Source organism: Arvicanthis niloticus, chromosome 9 (assembly GCF_011762505.2).
Source record: "Arvicanthis niloticus isolate mArvNil1 chromosome 9, mArvNil1.pat.X, whole genome shotgun sequence".
Classification (NCBI taxonomy): Eukaryota; Metazoa; Chordata; class Mammalia; order Rodentia; family Muridae; genus Arvicanthis; species Arvicanthis niloticus.
The window spans coordinates 27202691-27225547 of NC_047666.1; the positions used below are offsets into that span (position 1 = coordinate 27202691).

The following is a 22857-nucleotide window of genomic DNA, read 5'->3' on the forward strand; positions in this document are numbered from 1 at the left end:
AAAACCCTGTAATACTGAGTGACTTCATTCACTATCCCATCTGAGCCATGAAACCAAGCACTGCTTAGTTACTGACATCCCCTAGTTTGGGGGAGGGACACATTGCACACACCCTTGGAGGGAGAGGAGTTTCCTCTCCTACCACACCCTTCCCTATTCTTTGAGATTCTCACTGAACCTAAGCTCACCATTTTTAGCCCAGCCAGCTGGCCAGCAAGCTGCAGGAACACTGTCTCAGCTCCCCTCACCACTGTGGTTACAGACAAACATGGCTTTTCACATGTATGCCAGGGATCAGAGTTCAGGGTCTTGCTTACATAGGACGTGAACTTATCCATGTTACAGGTATTCTTATGGAAATTATGAACAAAATTACAATTTACACACAGGCAATCATCTTCCATAAATCTAACCATTCAGATTCAGCTCTGTAGTATGAGAAATAAGTTACTATTTAGGTACTTAACTTTCAGGTATCAGGAGAATGGTTTCTGACATAAATTCCCTATTTTTAAGCCTTAGGCTTCTCCAATCAGTTACTAGAAGGGTAGAAGGCAAAGGGTTAAAAATAAATCAATATACTCACTGGTTTGATTCGAAGCTGACTATCTACCACTTCAAGAATGGCATGTCTTCTGGATACTCTTTTGTCTGTTATCTACAAGGGGAAAAAATGTCAAATATAGCCATCTCCTGGAAAATAAACAAACCCTCAGCAACGCATATGACATTAATAGGCTAGACATCAAATATTATTAACTCAAGAACTGCATGTCAAATAAATGCTCTCACTTAACAGATAACGAAATGGTGAAGAGACCTACCAAAGTCATGAAAGAGTAAACAACTACCAAAAAAGCCTGCAGTCTATGCGGCCCCAAACCCTCCAGTTCCCATATATGAAACACACCTAGATAGGATTGCTACCAATGAATTTACTAAACAAGAAAAATATAAACAATATGTACTTGTTAGGAAACACTTCAAATATAAAATTTCAGCTTGTCTTAAATTAAATGGTAAATCTGAAGGGTGTGACCAGAGGTTAGGCAGATGCAGATAAGCAACCTGCATTTCTGTTCTGGAACCACATGTGGCAATTAAAAAAAAAAAAAAACAAAAAGCAGGAGGAAAACAGCCCAAGCCAAACACTGACATTGAACAAGAGATCAGCGTCTATGTCTTCACTATAATCACTTCCTGTTTTGAGTTAATAATTGTCAACTTACACTCGCAACCATTTACCTACATAAACGTTCCAAACTGCTTATATTTTAAATGCTGAAAACTACTGTCCTCATAGCAAACATAACAGTTGAGATTTACTTTTTTAGCCCGGTCTGACACATGAGAAAAACCTCTTAAGCAACAACTATACACTACTGTGATTCTATTACCTGTCTGATGATTGGCTCACTCACCATCAAGTACTTGAAGATAAGCCTTACATACAGCAGAACCAACATCATTTCTCAAAGCCCACTATAGCAGTGGATAAAGTTAAACCCCATTAAAGCTGCAAAAACATGGAAACTGCCACCAACCAGTACTCATTTTTCAAAATCCAGACTTAATAATATGAAACACACAGGGTTACAACAGTGTGAGGACCACAAAAAAGTCATTCTTCCAAAAAGAGAGTTAATTTAAAAAATTAATTTCTATGAACCCACACACCTATGGTCACTTGATCTTTGACAAAGGAGCTAAAACCATCCAGTGGAAAAAGGACAGCATTTTCAACAAATGGTGTTGGCTCAACTGAAGGTCAGCATGTAGAAGAATGCAAATCAATCCATTCTTATACCCTTGTACAAAGCTCAAGTCCAAGTGGATAAAAGACCTTCACATAAAACCAGATACGCTGAAACTAATAGAAGAGAAGGTGGGGAAGACCCTCGAATACCTAGGCACAGGGGAAAAGTTCCTGAACAGAACACCAATGGCTTATGCTCTAAGATCAAGAATTGACAAATGGGACCTCATAAAATTGCAAAGCTTCTGTAAGGCAAAGGACACTGTCAATAAGATAAAACAGCAACCAACAGATTGGGAAAAGATCTTAACCAATCCTACATCTGATAGAGGGCTAATATCCAATATATACAAAGAACTCAAGAAATTAGACTCCAGACAACCAAATTACCCTATTAAAAAATTGGGTACAGAGCTAAACAAAGAATTCTCAACTTAGGAAATTCGAATGGCCAAGAAGCACCTTAAGAAATGCTCAACATCCTTAGTCATCAGGGAAATGCAAATCAAAACAACCCTGAGATACCACCTCACACCAGTCAGAATGGCTAAGATAAAAAACTCAAGTGATGGTAGATGCTGATGAGGATATGGAGAAAGAGGAACACTCCTCCATTGTTGGTGGGATTGCAAGCTGGTACAACTACTCTGGAAATCAGTCTGGCGGTTCCTCAGAAAATTGGACATAGCACTACCTGAGGACCCAGCTGTACCACTCCTGGGCATATACCCAGAAGATGCTCCAACATATAACAAGGACATATGCTCCACTATGTTCATAGCAGCCTTATTTATAATAGCCAGAAGCTGGAAAGAACCCAGATGTCCTTCAACAGAGGAATGGATACAAAAAATGTGGTACATTTACACAATGGAATATTACTCAGCTATTAAAAATAATGAATTCGAGAAATTCTTAGGTAAATGGATGGAACTAGAAAATATCATCCTGAGTGAGATAACCCAATCACAAAAGAACACACATGGTATTCACTCATTGATAAGTGGATATTAGCCCAAAAGCTTGAAATAGCCAAGACTCAACTCACAGACCACATGAAGCTCATGAAGGAGGAAGACCAAGTGTGGGTGCCTCGGTCCTACTTGAAAGGAGTGACAGAATGCTCAAGGGAGCAAATATGGAGACAAAGTGTGGAGCAGAAACTCAAGGAGGGGCCATCAGGAGACCATTCTACCTTGGTATCCGTCCCATGTGCAGTCACCAAAGATAGACGTTGATATGGATGTCAGGAAGTGCAGGCTGACAGGAGCCTGATGTAGCTGTCTCCTTGGAGGTTTGCCAGAGTCTGACATATCCAGAGGCAGATGCTCACAGCTACCCATTGATCTGATCAAGGTTCCCAATGGAGGAGTTAGAGGACTGAAGGAGCTGAAAGGGTTTGTGGCCCCAGGAGGAGAGCAACAGTGCCAATCAACCAGAGCTCCCCAGGGTCTAAACCACCAGCCTGGGAGCACATAAAAAGGGACCCATAACTCCAGCTGTATACCTAGGGGAGGAGGGACTTGTTGGGCATGGGTGGGAGAGGAGATCCTTGGTCTCATGAAGGCTAAACACCGAGCGGGGAGGAATTTGAGGGTGGGGAGGTAGGAGTGGAGGGTAGGTGGGGGCACACCCTCATGGAGGCAGGAGGAGGGGGGATGGGATAGGGGGTTCCTGGGTGGTGGGAGGAATGGGGTAAGGGGATAAAATCTGAAATGTAAATATAATATCCAATAAAAAAAGAAAAAATAAACAGCAAAAAAAGAATATGCAAACTTTGCCTGTATGTTTTATAAAAAATAAAAATTTTGGGGGAAAAAAGGATAAGAAAAAATTAATTTCTAGAAAATATCTTAAAAACTTCATTTAAAATATGGCTATTTCAAAGAAGTAAATATCCTAACTAAAAAAAAAAAAAAAAAAAAAAGTTGAGAGACTCCTTTATGTTCTGTGATATGTACCTGCCTGGGCCAGAATCAGCAACAGTTACTAATATTTCACTTTATCAATTGCATAGCCACGTGCTGAGCTACACACATACTGAGACTCGCCATCATGCTACTGTAGCTAGTATTCATTTTATATAGCTGGGACCTGAAAGCCCAGAAGGATGTAGGTAACTTGGGTAGTCACTCTCAGAATACCCAGTGTTCAAGATATTACTCTTACTTATAAAAAAGATGGTTTATGTGAGAAAATGGTCACATGACTAGACCCTTGTCAGATCAGTCAGAAGCAATCAGAGACATGCAAATCACTGCAGTTCAGAGTAAGACATTCCTATTTTTATTTTGAGTGTCAAGATCTCATTGATACTTCACTAACCATCAGAGGAAAGCTATGGTAAAACCATTAAACAGGAAGATGGTTCTTCTAACAGTCTAACATCTTAGGCTTCTAAACTTTTGTACACCAACTATAAGCAATAATAGATCTTTTATATCTATCTTTTAAGTATGCCTAACACCAGGAAGGAAAGGATATTCTGAATAATACAAAAGTATAGTGTGACCTCTGGTGGACACATGGTTTATTTCATAACAAAAATCATCTCTTAACAAAAATAAATAAATAAATAAATAAATAAATAAAATGTTGGATACATATGTGCCTGTAAACCCAGCTCTTGGAAGTGAGGCAGGAAAACTGCAAGTTCAAGGGCAGCTTGGGCTATGTAGTGAGACTCTCTCTTTAAAGACAAATATACTTAAGATAACCTAAATTCTAACATATCAACACATCCTCCAAGAACCAACAGCTAGAGCAAAACATATCAACATCTAAAGCACAGTCTAGAAATGGAGATTATAGCCGGGCAGTGGTGGTGCACACCTTTAATCCCAGCACTTGGGAGGCAGAGGCAGGCGGATTTCTGAGTTCGAGGCCAGCCTGGTCTACAGAGTGAGTTCCAGGACAGCCAGGACTACACAGAGAAACCCTGTCTCGAAAAATTAAAAAAAAAAAAAAAAAAACGGAGATTACAAAAAACTCAAGAAAGAAACACCAATCTGACGATCTATGTTGGATCACAAAACTCGTATGATATTGGGGAAGAAGAGAAAAGAAACCAGGAAATAGGACAGCAAGAACACAGAAAATATCACTCAGGTGGGAAAAAAAAAAAAAAAAAAACAGCAGAGATTTTTTTAAAACAAATTTTTGTGGATTTTTGAAAATTGTTTATTATCTATGTATATCTGTGTGTTAAGATATGCATGTGTACACTGCCCAGAGAGACAGAATTACAAGCATTTGTGAATTGCCTGATTTAAGTGCTGGAAACTCAGGCCTCTCTATAAAAAGTTACAGGATCTTAATGGCTAACCCATCTCTCCCTTGTGATATTTTAACTCAACCGCCAGGTTCTCTAGAGTGGCCTTTGTAAATTATATGTCTTGTGGCAATGCTAAAATGGTTGAAGACCACCGAATATAACTTCATAGTCCAAACTGCAAATGTTCTGGTTCCTACTCTTCCCAAAGAGGGTGAAGACAATATAGCTTAGTGGCCATTTGTACATGTATCACCTTTTAATGACCAGTTCGTACTCCAATTTTCTCATTTGAACGAGGCTAACAGAAAGCACCTGGCTCCAAAGTTTTGAAAGTTGTAAATTAAAGTATTTCTTTGGAACAATGGCTGATTTACTACCCAGACAACTTAAGGGTAGCTACTGACACTACCAAAAAGGATACTACTATAATTGGTAAGGCCCACCAGCCACGCAGAAAAAGCCTGGGGATAAAAGAAGTTAGCTCAGGGGAGGTCACTGGGTGATCAACCTTCTCTGTGATGGGCCATACAGTACTGTAAATATTGTAAGCTTTGAAGGTCAACATGCGACACGTTAACCTTTAGAGTACTATTCGACTTTAAATACTAATAACGTTTTTGTGTATTTATTTGATCTGTTTTTACATTTTACATCTCATAACCCGAACTTGGCTCAACTTGGATTTGGCCCCAATTTGCCAGCTGTTTAGGATAATGATGTTAAGTCATTTTCCGTACGTTTTACAGACACTAAAAAGAAATGTCTGGGACTTGATTAACTTTACTTGAAAACCTAGAAACCTATAAAATCTTGACAAGCAGAGCCAAGACGTGGAGTTCCCTAGGACAGGAAACAGAAACAGCCTCAGCCAAGCAAACTCTGGCTGCCCTCGCCCGGGAGTACCTCCCACACTTACTCCCAGCAGCGGCCCGCGGCCTATCACAGTCTGTCCCGGACCCACGGGCACGCGGGGACCGCCGTCCAGAGGCTGCAGAAAGAAGTCCGAAGACATGGCGGTAAGAGCAGAGCAGGTTCCTTCGCCAGGAGATACCTCGCAGCCACCTCCCTCAGACACGCGGGGCATGTCCTGAAGGCGTGTGAGACCCGAGGCTCCTTTTCTAGTGCGTGTGCTTCTTCTCTTTCCGGAATTCGCCACTCTTTGAGGGCCTGTGATTCCTGCAGGGATTACCTGTCAGCTCACCGCCAAACTGTAGCTTAAAAACTGGAACTCCCACCCACAATCTTCCAGCACTTCCTCCCACAGGACTCATGGAACTCTGGGTGTTGTAGTTCCAGACAACTCCCTTCGGCTCCTTTCCTGAGTGCAGACCTCATAGAAAAACTACCAATCCCAGAAAGCAATACGCACATCTCTGTGTCTGGGTTGATTCGAGCTGGGGCGGGGGAGGGTCTATAGTAGTCCTGACGTCAAGGTCTTGGGGGAGTACTGACTGAGTATCCCTGTGGCTTCAACAGGAGGGTGTTCATTTCCCTATGGAGTATGATGTGTGTATGTGTTTCTTCCCCTTCCCTTCCATAAGGAGCCGGCTTCAGCTAGAATAAGGCCTCAATGGCAGGACTGTCCTCCCTAACCCAAGGAGTATGCCTGGATTTAAACTTTTAGTGTTCAACCTCAAGAAGGTCATTAACTTTCTTGTGCAGGAGCCCCATGCTCATTTGAGGATGGATCTGCAGCCAGTGGATCTTCTGTTCTCAAAGGCAGAAGCCTGGCTTAGGCATTTGGCCCAAGGGGCCGGAGAATCTTCCGTCTCTATAAGGCGGCCTGCTCTCTGGCTGGGATCTCTGTAGCTGATCTTTCCCTTTGGTGGATGATGCTTGGATTGGGGGAAGCAAACCTATGTGTGTGCGCACACGGGCGCGTTGGGGGTGGGGGTGGCGCAAACCTACGGGGACAAGGGCAAGGGTGGTCTTTCCTGTGGAGAAGCCAATTGCTAAGCTCAGGGCTCTCAGCTAGAGGGAACTTTCTCTTTGGCGTGTGAGACCCGAGGAAGGTCTTCCTTGGAGGAAGCCTGGCTCAGAGTTTAGCAATGCTAAGATCTTTTCCTTTCTTGTGGCTGAGAACAGACTCAGCAAGGCCTTGTGTCTGGAGGGATTTCTCTTCCATATTGAGGCCTGCACTACAAGACTCTGCATAAGGTCTTTCTGTCATGGAGTTGAAGTCTGATCCCCCAATGACTCCACGAGGCAACAAGGTCTTCTCTTCCCCAAGAGGCCACCTTACCATCAGCCTAGCAGAAATGAAGTTATTCTAAAGAGTCACTGTGACCCTCATTTTGGCTATCAGAACAATGGTCAAGAGACTGGAATTTTCCTCAGTAATCTCATGCTGGATGAAACACCAAAAGCCAGACCCATCAAGATGAGAGACTTTTGCCTCAGAGAGATTTCACAGTCCTATCAACTTGTCAGAACACCTTGCTGAAGCAACTAGAGTCTTAGCAGCAATGGGTAGGGCCACACCTTGACTAGAGATGGCTCAGATATTCTAATGCTGGCCCCCTATTTAAACCTTAACCTCACTTTAGACGCTGAAGATGGACTTGAGGGACACTGGAGTTCTTTGTCCCTCTTTCTAATCAAAATTCCAATGAAATTCTACACAGAACCAGGAATCCAAAATTAACGTGTGCAGAAGGGAAGTCGGGGCAAGAACTCCAGGCAGGAACATGGAGGTGGAGTCACTGCAGAGGCTGTGAGAGAATGCTGCTTTCCGGGTTACTCCTCATGGTTTGCTAAGCCTGCTTTCTTACACAACCAGTGACCAGTTGCCCAGGGGTGACCCCACTCCCAGTGGGTGGGGGCCCTCCCACAGCAACCGTTAATCAAGAAAATGCAAGCCGGGCAGTGGTGGCGCACACCTTTAATCCCAGCACTTGGGAGGCAGAGGCAGGCGGATTTCTGAGTTCGAGGCCAGCCTGGTCTACAGAGTGAGTTCCAGGACAGCCAGGGCTATACAGAGAAACCCTGTCTTGAAAAACCAAAAAAGAAGAAGAAAATGCCCCACAGACTTACCTATTTTCTCCAATGAATTTCCCTCTTCCTTGATGACCCTGGCTTGTGTTACGCTGGCAAAAAGTCTAACTAGGACACTAACCCTAATCCCTCATTCTTACCCCTGACCCTGTCCATGACTCAGACCCTAACCCTTAACCTTAACATTCCCCATAACCATAACGGGCAGTTGGTGAGTGGCCCAGACTGCATACAGTGGTTAGTACTCGGTCGACATGGAGTAAAAAACTTTTTCTGGGTTTGTCCGTCTGTCCTGCTTGTGGACTGGCTCATTCAGTAGAACAGAGTAAGAACGGGATTCAAAGGCTGGATGGGGCAGTTAGGAAAGCAAGCCTGGGAAAGAGCTCTGCTGACACAGGACTTCTGGAAGCCATAGGTGGCTCCGGGCATGAAATGGCTTGGGCACTGGTGTTGGAGGCAGAGACTGGAAACGAGGTCGGCTCATTCAGCAGTAGTCATGGAGTGTGCGGCAGTCAAACAGTGAGAGAGTTGAGCTGCCCAGCTAGCCTAGAATCACAAATATCCTCATGCTCTGGGTTTGTTCCAAGGCTATCTCCTCAGCTGAAAGCCTCATTGGCCAGACACACACACACACACACACACACACACACACACACACACACACCCCACATATTCCATATGGCTGGTTGTCCCCTGATAAGCTGAAAGAACTGTGCTATACAGAAGGAGCCCACATGCCCAGCAGAGGCATGAACACAGGGTTCCATGCTGCCAGTCCTTCAGTCCCAACACTGAACTTCCTGCCGACAGCTTAAAGGAGGCATAGTGAACAAAGAAATCATTGCCTGGAGGCTTCGAGATTTACTAAGCTGAACCATAGGCTTGAGGGTGAGAGGCAATCTTGGTGTTTGTACACCTCAATTTTGGAATGATTAGCACATGTGCCTCTCACACTTGGATCCCCTTATCATATTTCTATTACAGTGGGATACGTTTAGCCTCTAGGCTTCTCCAGGAATTGAAAGAGCACTCCAATGCCCGACTTCATCTCTGCCCTGGAAACTCCTGGCTACGTCAAGTGGGTCAAGTAGGGTATGGTTGGAAGAGGTACCGAGTAACCGTTTCCTACCCTGTTAGGATAGTGTGAGCAAGCTAGACGTTAACGTGCCTTAATTTGGCCAAACTGTTAAGGTGCTGTTCAATTTTGGAAGGTAAATACACCCCGCTGGCCTGGGACACAGCATCCACCATGACTTAGCAGCCAGCAGCTATGGGATTATTTTGTGCCTACTGTCCACCTTTGAGGCCAGGTCTGGAACAGAAACTGATCACCATGGGCTGGGGCAGCTGTTGAGGGTTCTATAGTCTCCTTCTGGAAATTTCCAGGTAGAGAAAAGCTCCCTGAAATAAAGAGGAGCCACCCCGCTAGGGTTAAATGCAGGAGCTGCTCTATGGAACTCTTGCTGCTAAAAGCAGCACTGAGCCCACTGAGTGCTGGCCTGGGGTTTTAGACAAATTTCTGGGTCTTGGTGTTACATGACAGACCAACCGACAACAGACTCCCACAACACTAGGGGAGAGTCGTCATGGGTCCTGGGTGCTGAAAAGCAAAGAGTGACTGAGACAGCAGAGGTGTAGCTCTGAAAGGGCCATGGCAGTAGCAGGGTTCCACTCTGAGCATCTGCTCCAGACCACTGTGAGAAATGGCAGATGTTAGAGTGACTAACATTCTTATCCACCTATTGGATATGAAAGCCATGCTATCATGTACCAGCTGCTCCATCCACACTGGGCTCTGGAATCATAATCACATGCCCCACATGCCCCCATATTAAACAACAAAACAGGCCAGACACACAGAACAGCTTGCTCTTGAAACCAGCATACATTTGTAACAGGGTTATGGGTACTGAGCTAAGCCCCTTCGTTACACTATACTTTAATGAAACCAGCGGCCATGGAAGGTGGGACTTGGGTGGTATAATCCCACTGAAGATTCACGAGATTCGGGGGCTAGGTGAGACACAGGCTTTAATACCATTTGATGGTCACTGAGAGAGAATAAGTCTTGAGGTTGCATGGAGAAACTTTCATGGGAGCTAGGTGGCTTTGGTGTGACTTGACTGCGCCAATGCCGTTCAGAAGACCAGATGTTTGCCTTTTGCCTCCTATCTGAGAGAAGACAGGTGGGTAAGTTATGAGCCCATGAACCAAGCACCCTTATCCATTGCTTGCCTATATGTTCCTCACCCTGTCCAGGAAGCAATGTAGTCACTTAACACCTACTGTGTAGCAAGTTCTTCATATAGCATCTCAGAGCAGCCAACAGGCATCCACCTCACAGAGAAGGAAATGGTCTCACAGATGTTAAGCAGTTTGTTCCTCGAGACAGAGGAAGCTTGGTCAGGGTATTATGTACCTTTTGAGCTAGGTGTGCTGACCCCAGCCACCATGCCCAGTGTTCAGAGGTCATGTCAGAGCTCTCAACGGTCATCCTTTCTGACCTCAGCTTTGCTATTTCTCTTGGACGATGTGTTCTACATGGAAGGCTATGTCCAGAATCTCTTCAGTGTGTGCCACTTCCATTCACAGGCATAACTGAGATAATACTCAAGAGAGTAAAGGGCCCATGTCCAGGCACTATCTGTGAGGCCATTCCAGTCCTCCTCCCAGAGCTTGTTGCCAAGAGAGCAGTGGTGCTCACAACAGCCAGGCCAAGCAGCTCAAGTTCACCTCTGTGGGCCCTGCTGACATCTGCACAGAAAAGGTCACTAGGGTAGAATACGGGCCTTTTACCTGTGTCATTAACACCTGAATTTCAGTTAATGTGAATTTGCTGTTTTCTGAAGCAGCTACATGTCTTTCTGACCTCAGCTTTGCTATTTCTCTTGGATGATGTGTTCTACATGGAAGGCTATGTCCAGAATCTCTTCAGTGTGTGCCACTTCCTGGGGAATATGGGATCTGTGACCATCTCTCTATCTGGAATGTTCTTCCTCTTCCATAGCTCCAGACCATATCTTGTAGCAGGTATCCAGGGTCTGCTTGACCTAGTGGCCCGTATTGCTCAGCCCTATTGCCAGTAACAATGGAGAGGGCATTGGGCCCCACTGAGGAGAGACACACACAAGGTCTACTGGGCCCCACTGAGGAGAGAGAGACACACAGGGTCTACTGGGCTCCACTGAGGAGAGAGAGACACACAGTGTCTACTGGGCCCCACTGAGGAGAGACACACACAAGGTCTACTGGGCCCCACTGAGGAGAGAGAGACACACAGGGTCTACTGGGCTCCACTGAGGAGAGAGAGACACACAGTGTCTACTGGGCTCCACTGAGGAGAGACACACACAGGGTCTACTGGACCCCACTGAGAAGAGAGAGACACACAGGGTCTACTGGACCCCACTGAGAAGAGAGAGACTCACAGGGTCTACTGGGCCCCACTGAGAAGAGAGAGACACACAGGGTCTACTGGACCCCACTGAGAAGAGAGACACACACAGGGTCTACTGGACCCCACTGAGAAGAGAGAGAGACACAGGGTCTACTGGGCCCCACTGAGAAGAGAGAGACACACAGGGTCTACTGGGCCCCACTAAGGAGAGAGACACACAGGGTCTACTGGACCCCACTGAGGAGAGAGACACAGGGTCCGCTGACACTCTGCAATCCAGATAAGGTAAAACATGGCCTGCAGGACTCTGATAAGATGCTAACAAAATGGCTTCTCCCTCCAGGAGTCAACTGCTGATAAGGGCTTTCTCTCCTCTTCTTTTGTAAGATCTTAGGGCTTTGAGGAGAGTTCATTTGGAGGCAGCTTCCTGGTGTGGAAATTGTGGGACTGTTTAAAAAAAACACCCTCATCAGCCCACGTGTATGATTACAGTGCAGACAGATCACCTATGCTTCTCTTGTTGCAGGAAAAAAGGTGTCCTCTATGGTCTTTGGAAGCACACATATGCCTCTGTCTATTTCTAAACAGAGCATTCTGAGGGAGGATGGAGTCCCTGTAACTTATTCCAGGCCATGTGGCTCATGTCTGTAGTCCCAGCACCTGAGAGGTAGAGGCATGAGGACCATGTGTAGTACAAAGTCAGCCTCAGCTACACAGTGAATTCAAGGCCAGCCTAAGCTACTTGAGACCTTGACTGAAAAAAAAAAAAATGGAGATCTTGAAGTCATTGAGAGACTGTCTCTCACCTGCATACTAAAGGGTCTTCTCCTTCCTTAAGAAGCCACAGCTAGGTTTGAGCTGAGGCCCTGCAGCTATGGAGACCACAAATTCTGAGCAGAGCATGCAATTGCTGTGTTCCACTGTGTGAGGCTGCACAAATTCTTTAGACAGTACCAGAGCGGAAACTAAGGCTCATGCTGTCATTTCTAAAGCTCATAGAGAATTGAGGTGAGGGCAGCCATTTTTACTAGTTCACATAATGAAGCTGTGTCCATATTACTCATAGAAACTAAAACCAAAATGCACTTACAACATATGACAGAAGCACTTATCAACAAAGGAGTATAAAATGTCAAAATTTGTATCCCTTTTAGTGTTCATGTCCTGGACCTATTATCTGTCTAAGCCACCTTTTCTTTTTTTTTTAATTTATTTTTATTTTTTTATTTTTTTTTTCTAAGCCACCTTTTCATGCACCACCCTGAGAAGCCTTTGTTGAGAGCCTCTAGGCCCCTTTTTCTCACTGTGTGAGATGAGGTCCTAGCTCCCACAACTCTCAGCAGGAGCTCAAGTCAGCAGTGCCTCCCAGTCATGGGAAAATGGCTCCATCTTGGACTGTGGCCATGTGTGTGTGCTCCCATATAAGACTTCTCATTTCTCTGTGAGGCTTGGCCTCACCGGTTACAGAAGATGGTATAGCTGGTGCTGACAGGCTGCTCTTCTCCAGCCTCTTCTCTGGGGCTGTGCAGGATACTCATTGTCTGGCAGACAAGCTCTGCCTGGTTTTAGGGCTCTCAGGAAGAGGTGATCTGACTCTTTTTCTCTACTTTGCTCGGATTCTTGATATAGACAGAAGGGAGGTTGGGACTTTGAGAGCTGGGCTGACCCAAGCATTCTGCCAGGGCTGTGACTTGAAAATTCACTTTACAGAGGTTAGTTAGTTGGCTAGGGGGACTAATGAATTAACAAAGGGGGAATTTTGTACACGTGGACAGTACATACCTTTAAAGAACCAGGGGAAAGAGGCTGCATGGAAGAATACTCTACATGAGGGAAGCTTGGGAAGAGCCATTAAACCCTGTTTCCAGCAGTGCTGTGGGATGTGTTGGCCTGTAGGGTGTTGTTGCACCAGGCTGTCCATTCATCCATCTGGATTCCAGAGGTGTAAACTCTACTTTGGTTTTCCTCTGTGTTTCTTGAACTTGATAGGAGTAGGTAAGCACTCACCGACATTCTTTCTTTTTTGTTTTTGTTTTTGCTTTTGTTTTTCGAGACAGGGTTTCTCTGTGTAGCCCTGGCTGTCCTAGAACTCACTCTGTAGACTAGGCTGGCCTCAAACTCAGAAATCCGCCTGCCTCTGCCTCCCAAGTGCTGGGATTAAAGGCGTGCGCCACTACTGCCCGGAGTCCGACCTTCTTTCTTGTCTTTACAGGCTAACATGCCAGGGAGGTTCAGCTGAAAAGGCCAGCAGAGGAATCCAGTGGCAAGTCTGGCATTCTGTGCTATGCACTGCCCGCTCACCAGAGCCTTGACTACAGCACCACTGACTCTGAACTGGGGCAGCAACACACAGGTTCTCTCCAGTCTCAGAAAAACAAGGGCCTGCCCGAAAATTCAGGAGCAGCATCCACACTTAGGGAGGGAGCGCCTGTCAGGCAAGTTATCACTGCTTCCGGTTTTGTGGAACTATTCCAATGTAGCCAGGTCTTTCAGGTATCCAGAAGACAGATCCCCTTGTTTATTGAATCTAGCATTCTCTAAATTTTTTTCTGGCAAATCTCATGGCTAGATAAATGTATATGCTCTCCCTGAAAAAGGTTTCAGCTTCTTTTAGAGAAAAAAAAAAAAATGTTCTCCATAAATAGACTGTGTAAGAGAAGAGAAAGGGCCTTGGGAGACTGGTTAAACAAGACCTATGCCTCTGATACTATTCACTTTCCCCAGTAATTCCAGCAGCATCTAGGACTAGAATGAAGTTAGAAGTTCCCCCATGAGGTCCCGGGTCTCTGCTCTGAGCTTGCCAAGGGTCCAGAGGCCAACCCATGTCACAATGTTGAAACTTCACAAGCCACTAATATACCTTCTAATCTCCCATTTTATAGCCAAGAAATCAGGCCCAAAGAGATTTGTCCAAAATCATCCAATCAGCACCCCACACACAGACCTGCAGCCCAGGTATCCTGAGTTTCAGCCCTACATCTACCAGACCCATTCAGAATCCTGGTTTCCTAACCCAGAAAGGATGACTACAAATGCAAACCCAGCACACAGTACTAAAGATGCCAGTGGGCCAGAGCTCTGTCTGCCAGCAGTTCCTCCAGCCTCAGCTCAGAAGTGTTATCTTACCAGATGCAGGCTTTGGAGCTGGAAGCCGGGGCAACTGAAAGTAAGGTGGCGGCTTCTTGTACAGGTCAAAATCCAGGTGGCGCTGGCTCCAGCTCCATCTATCTCGGTCCAGCACAGGCTTCAACACATTATCGAACAAAGCGTTTTCCTGCCACTCCTAAACAAGAGCAGCAAGTGAGTGAGGGGAAAGGCTTCCCTAAGCACCCCCGACTTGAGGCCCTGCTCCTCCCTGAAGACCTCATTTAGCTCTCTGATGGGTGGCAGTCTAAGATCCTGCTGGTGGCTTCCAATGGTGCTCTGAAGACCCCATACTTGGAACCCACCGGCTGTGAGCCAGGCCTGGCGGGACTTCTTCTGGGCTTTCTTCTCCTCTTCCTTTGGGTCCCGAACATCCACCATAGCTGAGAGATAATTCTGTGAATACGTGAATCTCTTCCTTGGCTCCTAGAAGTGAGGAGACAACTTCTTGTAAGAATAGCATTAAAGGGGGCTTAGTAGCAATCAAGCTTCCAAGCAAGCATCAGAAACATCTGGGGACATACGGATGCAAAGTCCTGACACTATGTACTCAAACTAACTAAACTCTTAAGGCAGACCTGTGAGGGTCACATCACTGTCTCCTTTGACAGAGAAATCCATTTTCTACATGTAGTGGATGCTAAAAACCTAAACGGTTTTTCTTATGGCTGACGGTTGTCTCCATAGCAACACAGTGCTCCCCAGAACAACTTCTGTACTGTTCTCAACCATGTGTGTCTGAGCATGTCCTGAGCACCTCTGGCTCTCTCTAGAACATGGAGAGTCCCATTCTTCTCCCATCACCTGATCCTTTGTCCACTGTCCCTAAATGGTTGACTTCACCCACCCTTGTCAGAGAAAGAAAAGCTTGTGTGTGTGGTGGGTGGTTTGAATGAAAATGCCCCTCGTAGGCTCATATATTTGAATGCTTAGACACCAGGAAGTGGAACTGTTTGAGAAGAATTAGGAGATGTGGTCTTGTTGGAGGAGGTGTGCCAATGGGAGATAGACTTGGAGGTTTCAAAACCCCACACCAGCCCCTGTGTCTCTTTCCCTTTCCCCGTTCTTGCTTGGGGATCAGGAGGTAAAGCTCTCAGCTTCTGCTCCAGCACCACACCTGTCTTCTCCCCACTATGATGATCACAGACTAACCCTCAGCTCCCAATTAAATGCTTGTTTATAAGCGTTGCCTTGGTCATGATGTCTCTTCACAACAATATAACAGTAAGAAAGTGTTAGCCAGCTGCCCTTGTCTCTCACCTTGGCCATCTCTTTAAACATCTGCTTCTTAGCAAGCTCTGAGGAATTCATGGTCTGGGTGCTGTAGTTGTGGACAGTTTTGTTCTCAGGAATGGCAATTCTAATTACCTTCCCCATTGTCTTTTGAGACTTCTTGGTGAACTGGTAAGCTTCCTTGATATTTTTCTGAAGAGAGAGATACTGGTTGTTACCCATATCAGACCCTTCTCATGTTCCGTAAATGTTCTCTGACACAGAGCTATGGTGCAGAAACTGATCAGAAATCCTTGAGTACCAATGGAGTTTACAGCCACACAGCCATGACAAAAGGCCATCTAGTCCGACATATCACTGTCCAAAGTCAAATTTGGAGGGGTAAAATCTTGAGACTTCCCAAGGACACTAACTACATCACACACTGAGCCACTATTTCTGCATCCACCAAGTAGAAAAAATAAAAATTTACAGTTCAAAAGGTCAGAAGTATGAGGCACTTTCATGATGTGGGTAGGGGACCCTGTGTCCTAAGGCCACAGGGATGGACATCAGTAGCCATGGCTGACTCAGTACTATGATTCATAGGGTATGTTAGGAGCAAGGGGATTCTCCAGAAAGCCTGGTAAAGAAGTGAGGACTATTACCTCTTCAGAAAAGATGCTGAAGAAATAAGGCGGCTTTACCCGTGAGTCTCCTAGGGAATTGTAAATAAAATAACTTGAACGTGGTGTATACACCAGTAAAGTCAGCACCTGAAAGGCCAAGGTAGGAGGATCATGTGTTTGAAACCAGCTGAGCTACATAAAGAGAACCCGTCTAAAACAAAAACAAGGTCTGGGTGTGGCAGCTCAGTGGTAAAGCCATTGCCTAGTATGAGCAAGGACCTGGGTTCAATCTCCAGGAACACCAGGAGAAAAAAAATGAAAGAGAGATAGAAAAAAAAATAGATGAGACTGGCTGAGCAATGAAAACAAAAGATGAAACAGGAAACAAGGCTGGAGAATGTGAGTGTGACCTGAGAAGGGAAGATGGCACAAAGGAGCCTGTCCACACTCTCACCTCGCCTGTCATTCGCTTCCTGGATCTGGAAAAATAATTACCTTCTGCTCAAAAAAGCATCTAAGGTCCAGATGGTTACCTAAACATAAGCCGATGGCTGCGTTAGCATCCCAGGGAGGATCACCATACAGTCAGAAGAAAGGTTACAATTGTTACTCACACACAAGGGAAGCACCCATGCAGGCAGATGTGGCAGCTGTGACCCTCAGCAACAGAGCCAAGGCAGGTCAAGGGTCAGCGCACAGCAAGACAACCAGCTAGAGGAGCCAATGGATCTGGTCACGGCCCACAGCGGCTGTGGGGACACAAGGCTTGCTGACCAAGTGGCCCACAAGCAGCACATGGAGCTGCAGCAATGCAGCTTTTTGTGAGTCCTCACCCATGCTTGGGTGGATCTGTCAGTAATTCAGCAGTCACCCTTGCCCTGTAGGAAACCCCAACAAACTCCCTGGTCCTTCAAGTTAGACCTACAGACTCATTTCTTTGATCTGTTATTGGTGTCTTATCTGTGTTAATAAATGTTTGTGGTTTCCCCTGAAAAGCCACACAACAAAGACAAAATAATTTTTTTTAAACATTCAGAGGGAAACAGCAGGCTGTCTGAAAAAGAAGCCAAGTCATACCGACATCACATTCCGCAGCAGCGTAGTGAACGGAATACACGTAAAAACTTCAGTCTAGTCAGCGATGATGGCGCGTGCATTTAGTCCCAGCACTCAGGAGGCAGAGACAGGCAAGTCTGGTCTACAGAGAATTCTAGGACAGCCAGGACTACACGGAGAAACCCTGGCTCAAAGAACCTGGGGGTTGGGGAGACTTCAGCTAGATTATTAGATCCAGACAAAGGGTGCATTCCCTCTCTCCCCCTTCTCCCCCCTCTCCCCCCTCAGCCCTCCCCTCTCTTCTCCCTCTCCCCCCCTCCTCTCTCTCCTCTCTCTCCTCTCTCTTCTCTCCTCTCTCCTCCTCTCCCCCTCTACTCCTCTCCTCCTCTTTCCTCTCTTCTCTCCCTCCCTCCTCCTCTTTCCTCTCTTCTCTCCCTCCCTCCTCCCCCACTCTCCCCTTTCCTCCCTCCTCTCCCTCTTGTTGTTCATTTAGGGATGTTGACTGTGGTTTGTTAGTAGCCATGGACAAAGAAGAAACAAAAGAAATTTGATTCAAGAATTTTCCTAATTCCTCTCTCCCCCTCCTTCCTTGTTTCTCTCCTATTGAGTGTTAGGGGTGAAACCAGGGGGACAAAGGATGGGAAAAAGAACAACCTTCAAAGTAGCAAAGACCAGCTACATGCATATATTGACTTAATTATTACTTTGAAAAACAATATATGATCTAGGCAATGGAGCTAGCATTCAGCCATTCTGATCCTAAGTGTATATCCTAAAAAAAAAAAAAAAAAAAAACCAACTGCACCATTTCAGCAGAAAATGTATGGACATATAGTTAGAATGCCTCTAAATTGCTAAAGAAATGGCCACCAATAAGTAAGTAATTATAGATGCATAGAAGGGGGTCTTGGAGACTAGAAGTGGAACATGAAAGTAGAGGGTGGGGTGGGCCTCACAAAGAAAGATCATGAGCAATGCATTCAAGTCACTCTTGAGATGTTTGCACTTGCAACATGTTAGAGCTAGCTTGAGCTAAGTTAATATCCTTGGCCATCCAGGCTACACACCACTGATCTTCCATTACCTCACCAGCACCTCCATCTTCTACTATCTCCTCTTCATGTGTTCTCTACTTTACTTTATATGCTTTATTACTATTATATATTATATTACATATATTTGTTATCTATATTACATATACTATATTTACTTACATATTAATTATATTGTATATTACATATTACATGTGTAATATAGAATATATATTATAATATATATATATATATATCATATGATACCCATGGCCTTAGCAGCTTAAGCAAGACATTATACCCATAACAGTTCTAAAATAAACACTGGTACTATGGTAAGTGTTCTATGCCTAAGTTCACTCTTTCGCATATTCAAGGGACAGGAAGCAAATGCTCTCGCATAATTCAGCTTTGCCTTCCATGCTGCTGCCTGTCCAGCCCAGTGTCCCAAATCAAAAGAGAAAGCAGAGGCCAGAGGCATCCAGCCTGTATCTCTTACTGGGCCCTGACCCCCTTGGAATCTGGAGCCCCAGCATGGAGGGAAGAGAGATGCCCACCTGGATAACGCTGTCCCTGTGGATCTGGTTCTTCAGCAGCATGTTGTTCCGCCATTGCAGGTACTTCTCCTGGTGGACCTGGATCTCCTGTGGGAGATTAGAAGGCCGACGTTGGAAGTCCTCATCACTGACATCAGGCTGCGGTGATGGGGCCAACAGCTTTCCATCTGTGAAGTCTTCCTGAGAAATGGGTGTCCCAAACTCTTGGCTCAGGTCTTTAATCATGGAGGAAGAAGGCAGCAGATCTCTCATAACCACCTCCTTGAGCCTGGTACTGTTGTGGCAGATGTCATGGATCCTGAAATGAGGAACGGCCAGCCGCTCAGCCTCACCTGTATAAACACCCTCACTTTACAGCAGAAGTGAAAGGTCAGCTGACTAGTGGTGCCGGGTCCGAGCTGGTTTAGTCGGCTAGGACTTGATATATGCCTCTTACCCCCAAGCTTGCTAAAATTAGGGGCTACCTACAATAAGCACCAAGTGTTTTTCCTGACTGTGGCTTTATTCATGGTCTTCATCAGTCCCATACCCCACTAGGGAAGCACCCCAATAGGCTAGTTGGCCCTCAGCAAGTAGATCTCAGAGTTCTCCTGCAGTGGAGAAAATGATGCAATCACAGCTCTTCCCAGCAGAGCTTGTAGCCTGAGCGGCAGTGCTACCTCCTGAACCCCATGGGAAGCAATGGACCACACCTAGGCTGGCCTGCAGTGGTCCCAGGAGCCACACTGACAGCATCTGGGAACTTCGGGGTGCTACTCATTACCCCTCCTGTTTCCCAAGTCTGAGGTGAAATATAATCTTAAATTAGTGTACTCTGGCTCTTACTTGGCCATTCTGAACCTCTGTTTCCTCAACTGTCAGAAACAAAGACAAGACACAGGGACCGTGACAGCACATTAGTCACTTTGCTTGTTGCTGTTGTCAAATATCTAACAAGCAACTTGAAAGCAGAGGGTTCATTTTTGGTTTTCAGTTGGAGGGGATGCAGTGCCTCGTGGCTGAGAAGGCATGGATAGTCGAAGCATAGGATAGCTGGCCACACTGCATCCACGGGCAAGAAGTAGAAAGGAATGAACTCTGGTACAAGCTTTCTCTCTCTCTACTCAGTTCATGACCCCACCCTGAGGGGCGGTGCCACCAGCGTTCAGGGCAAATCTTTGCTCAGTAAATTCTTTTTGGAAAAACCCTCACAAGCCACTGAAAGATGTTTCCCTGACGATCCTAAGTACCATTACACTGACAATCAAAATTATCCATCACAATTATCCATCACAAGTCCAACCCTCATAAATGTGACTGCTAAAGGCATCACTTAGAAATTACAACATCCCACCCCTTAATCCTTAAGTCTTATTTTTATCTAATAATCTAAAATACATTTGTTTAATCCAACTTTAAACCCCATAGTGTTTAACAGGCCACATTCAGATGTGTCTTCCCCGATCAGTTAACCTATCTGGAAATACCTTAAAAGGCACACCCAGAAGTGTATTCCCATGGTGATTCCCAATGCCATCAAATGGATAATTAAGACCAGCCCTCACATGGCAAATGCCTTTAATCCTATCACTTAGAAGGCTGGGACAAGAGGATCTCTGTGAGTTCTAGGTCAGCCTGGCCTACAGAGGGAATTTCAGGACTACACAAAGGAACCCTGCCTCAAGAAAAAAAAATCAATCATCACAAGCACCTAATACAAAAAGTATATTGTGAACACTGGTTCGCTCCAATACAGATTCCCCAACTCCCAACTCTATTGTACCATCTACCAAAATGGAAGGTCTAGCCTTTGGCTCTAACATCCACATGCTGGAGCACCCATCCCAGCCCCTTCCCTGACTATAAGAAGAAATGTAGAAGCAAGCGAAAGCCTTCCCCACCCTGAGCTCTTCTTCCATGTTTCTCTTCCTCCTGGGCTTGTGCCCCCTTAACTCCTTACTGTCCATCTGCTTCACCAATTCAACAGCACTAGCTGAGGTCAGAACTTCCTAAAAATAGGAAGCTAGGGGTTACAGCCTACCCCATGCTTGGGAGAGACTGTCAGGGTAATAATCTCCAGTGGCTCGCCCAGGTCACTCTTTCCTGCCTCCCCAGATGCCCTGCTGCGCTCTTGTGCCCCAAGAGATGCACACGGACTCTCCATGTAGAACCTCTGCATTACTTGTGCCTCACGCCCAGCTCCTTCTGAACCGGGGCCTCCAGGTTCCAGCACCCTTCAGCCCAGGCTGGTCTGCAGAGGGATGGTGAAACCCTCAGGACACCTGGTACAAAGGCAGGCTGATAGCAGCAAAGAGGACACTTACTGCAAGTGTTTGGCCACAGGCTTTGTCATCAATAGAGAAGGCATGTGGGATTGGCCTTAGGGCAGAAGGGAAGGGAAGTGCTGGGTCAAAGGAAAGGCTGCAACTAATGTTGCAGTCTGTATCCCCAGTTCTCACTGGAAATGATACTCTGAGCAGCTGCTAACTCCTCAGATCCTTCTAGAATGTTCCCCACAGGAGCAGACTAGGCAGAGTTGCTCATCCTGATGGCCAGTCCCCTTTCAGGTAGCATGTTCTGATACATTTCAGGAGAACCTGTGTCTGTTTCTCCTGGAGCCTGGGAAGTGCAGGACGTTCTGCTGTCCCTGTTGCCCACCTGGCCTCCAGATAATGGGATGATCCCTCCTGCCCCAATCCACACTCACCTGGACAGTGCCTGAAAGGCCATGCGTGACACAGCCCCACGAACATAGAGTGCAGGGTACCGCAGGAGCACCGACACCGGCCTGAACAAATGTATGTGGTACAGCATGGTCTCCAGGTCTGCATACAGGCGGTGGCGGAAGAGCAACCTGGAGTCATACAGCACCTTGCATGCTGCACGGTTGGAGGCAGTAACACTAGAAAGAAGGAGCATTAGCATTGACTGTGAATCCTGGGAACACCTGATGGCTTTGCTCTGTCCAGCAAGGGGTTTCTTTTGTTTGTTTAAAAGCAATGGATACAATGTAATGGTAGTAAATACATCGGGTAAACCCAGCTTGTGACTCTGAAAACAGTGATGGCTGAGGCCAGCTGTCCCCATTCCCGTTCCTCTGTCCCCCTTGATCAGGGATCACCCTTGGTACTCTAGCAGTAGAACCTGGCCAGTTTCCTAAATACAGTCACCCTATAAGTGCCCCAGGTGATGCTCCTATAAGTGAAACCTGCTGAGATCTGTGCCCACCCTCCTGTTCCCTCAGAAACCTCTCCTTGGACACTGTAGTTCCTCCTATGTGAAGTATTTGGGTCATCCACCAAGCTTCCACTCAGATGTTTTAATGCTGTCATACTGATTCATAGAATTTTCATTGACCCTTTCTCTGACAGCCCAGGATAGCCTGGTCATGATCCCTTCTTACATCTCCTCCTGAGTGCTAGACCACAGGTCGCGTGCACACCATGCTCAACACTGTTTGTTGTTGTTGTTTTGTTTTGTTTGTTTTTAATTCAGTTAAGACTGCGAATTTTGTCTCATACATTGTAAATATTTTCTATTTGTTGCTTTCATTTTCAAAAATGTATGGTATTTTATTGAACAAAAACTACTCCTTTGCATGCAGCTAAAGGATGTATCATTCTCTCTCTTATTCTGTCTTACTGAAGACATTTTTCTCTAGTCTGATATCATGAGTGTGTTTTCTTGTCATCTAAAATCTTGATATCTTTGCTTCTCAAAATTAGATTCTTAAAAATATGAGCATGATGGTTCACATCTGCAACCCCAGAACTCAGAAAGTTGAGGCAGGGGATTTAAAAACAACCAGATGCTCCCACCAGGGAAGTG

At 45.7% G+C, this 22857-nt stretch overlaps 2 protein-coding genes across 9 annotated transcripts in view; both read right to left on the reverse strand.

Moving 5' to 3' along the window:
• The window catches only part of Aplf (aprataxin and PNKP like factor), a 47674-nt gene extending 41386 nt beyond the window's left edge, over positions 1-6288 (reverse strand). For 2 of the 5 annotated variants that reach the window (XR_013112500.1, XM_076940069.1), the window contains exons 1-2: positions 5947-6286; positions 587-658 (exon numbers count right to left, since the gene is read on the reverse strand). Coding sequence is in view for 4 of the 5 variants with exons in the window: in XM_076940069.1 (XP_076796184.1) it covers positions 587-658; positions 5947-6114 (240 nt within the window). In the remaining variant the exon portion in view is untranslated. Of the gene's footprint in view, positions 1-586; positions 659-5946 lie in introns of all 5 variants that reach the window. The other 3 variants (XM_076940068.1, XM_034512558.2, XM_076940070.1) reach the window with 3 other exon arrangements.
• Positions 6289-9890: 3602 nt separating this feature from the next.
• Cfap92 (cilia and flagella associated protein 92 (putative)) overlaps positions 9891-22857 on the reverse strand; it is a 42746-nt gene continuing 29779 nt past the window's right edge. For 3 of the 4 annotated variants that reach the window (XR_013112502.1, XM_076940071.1, XM_076940073.1), the window contains 6 exons: positions 21737-21931; positions 19051-19348; positions 15826-15990; positions 14785-14991; positions 14548-14704; positions 9891-10196 (listed from right to left, as the gene is read on the reverse strand). Coding sequence is in view for 2 of the 4 variants with exons in the window: in XM_076940071.1 (XP_076796186.1) it covers positions 9964-10196; positions 14548-14704; positions 14785-14991; positions 15826-15990; positions 19051-19348; positions 21737-21931 (1255 nt within the window). In the remaining 2 variants the exon portion in view is untranslated. The remainder of the gene's footprint in view (positions 10197-14547; positions 14705-14784; positions 14992-15825; positions 15991-19050; positions 19349-21736; positions 21932-22857) is intronic. The other variant, XR_013112501.1, reaches the window with a different exon arrangement.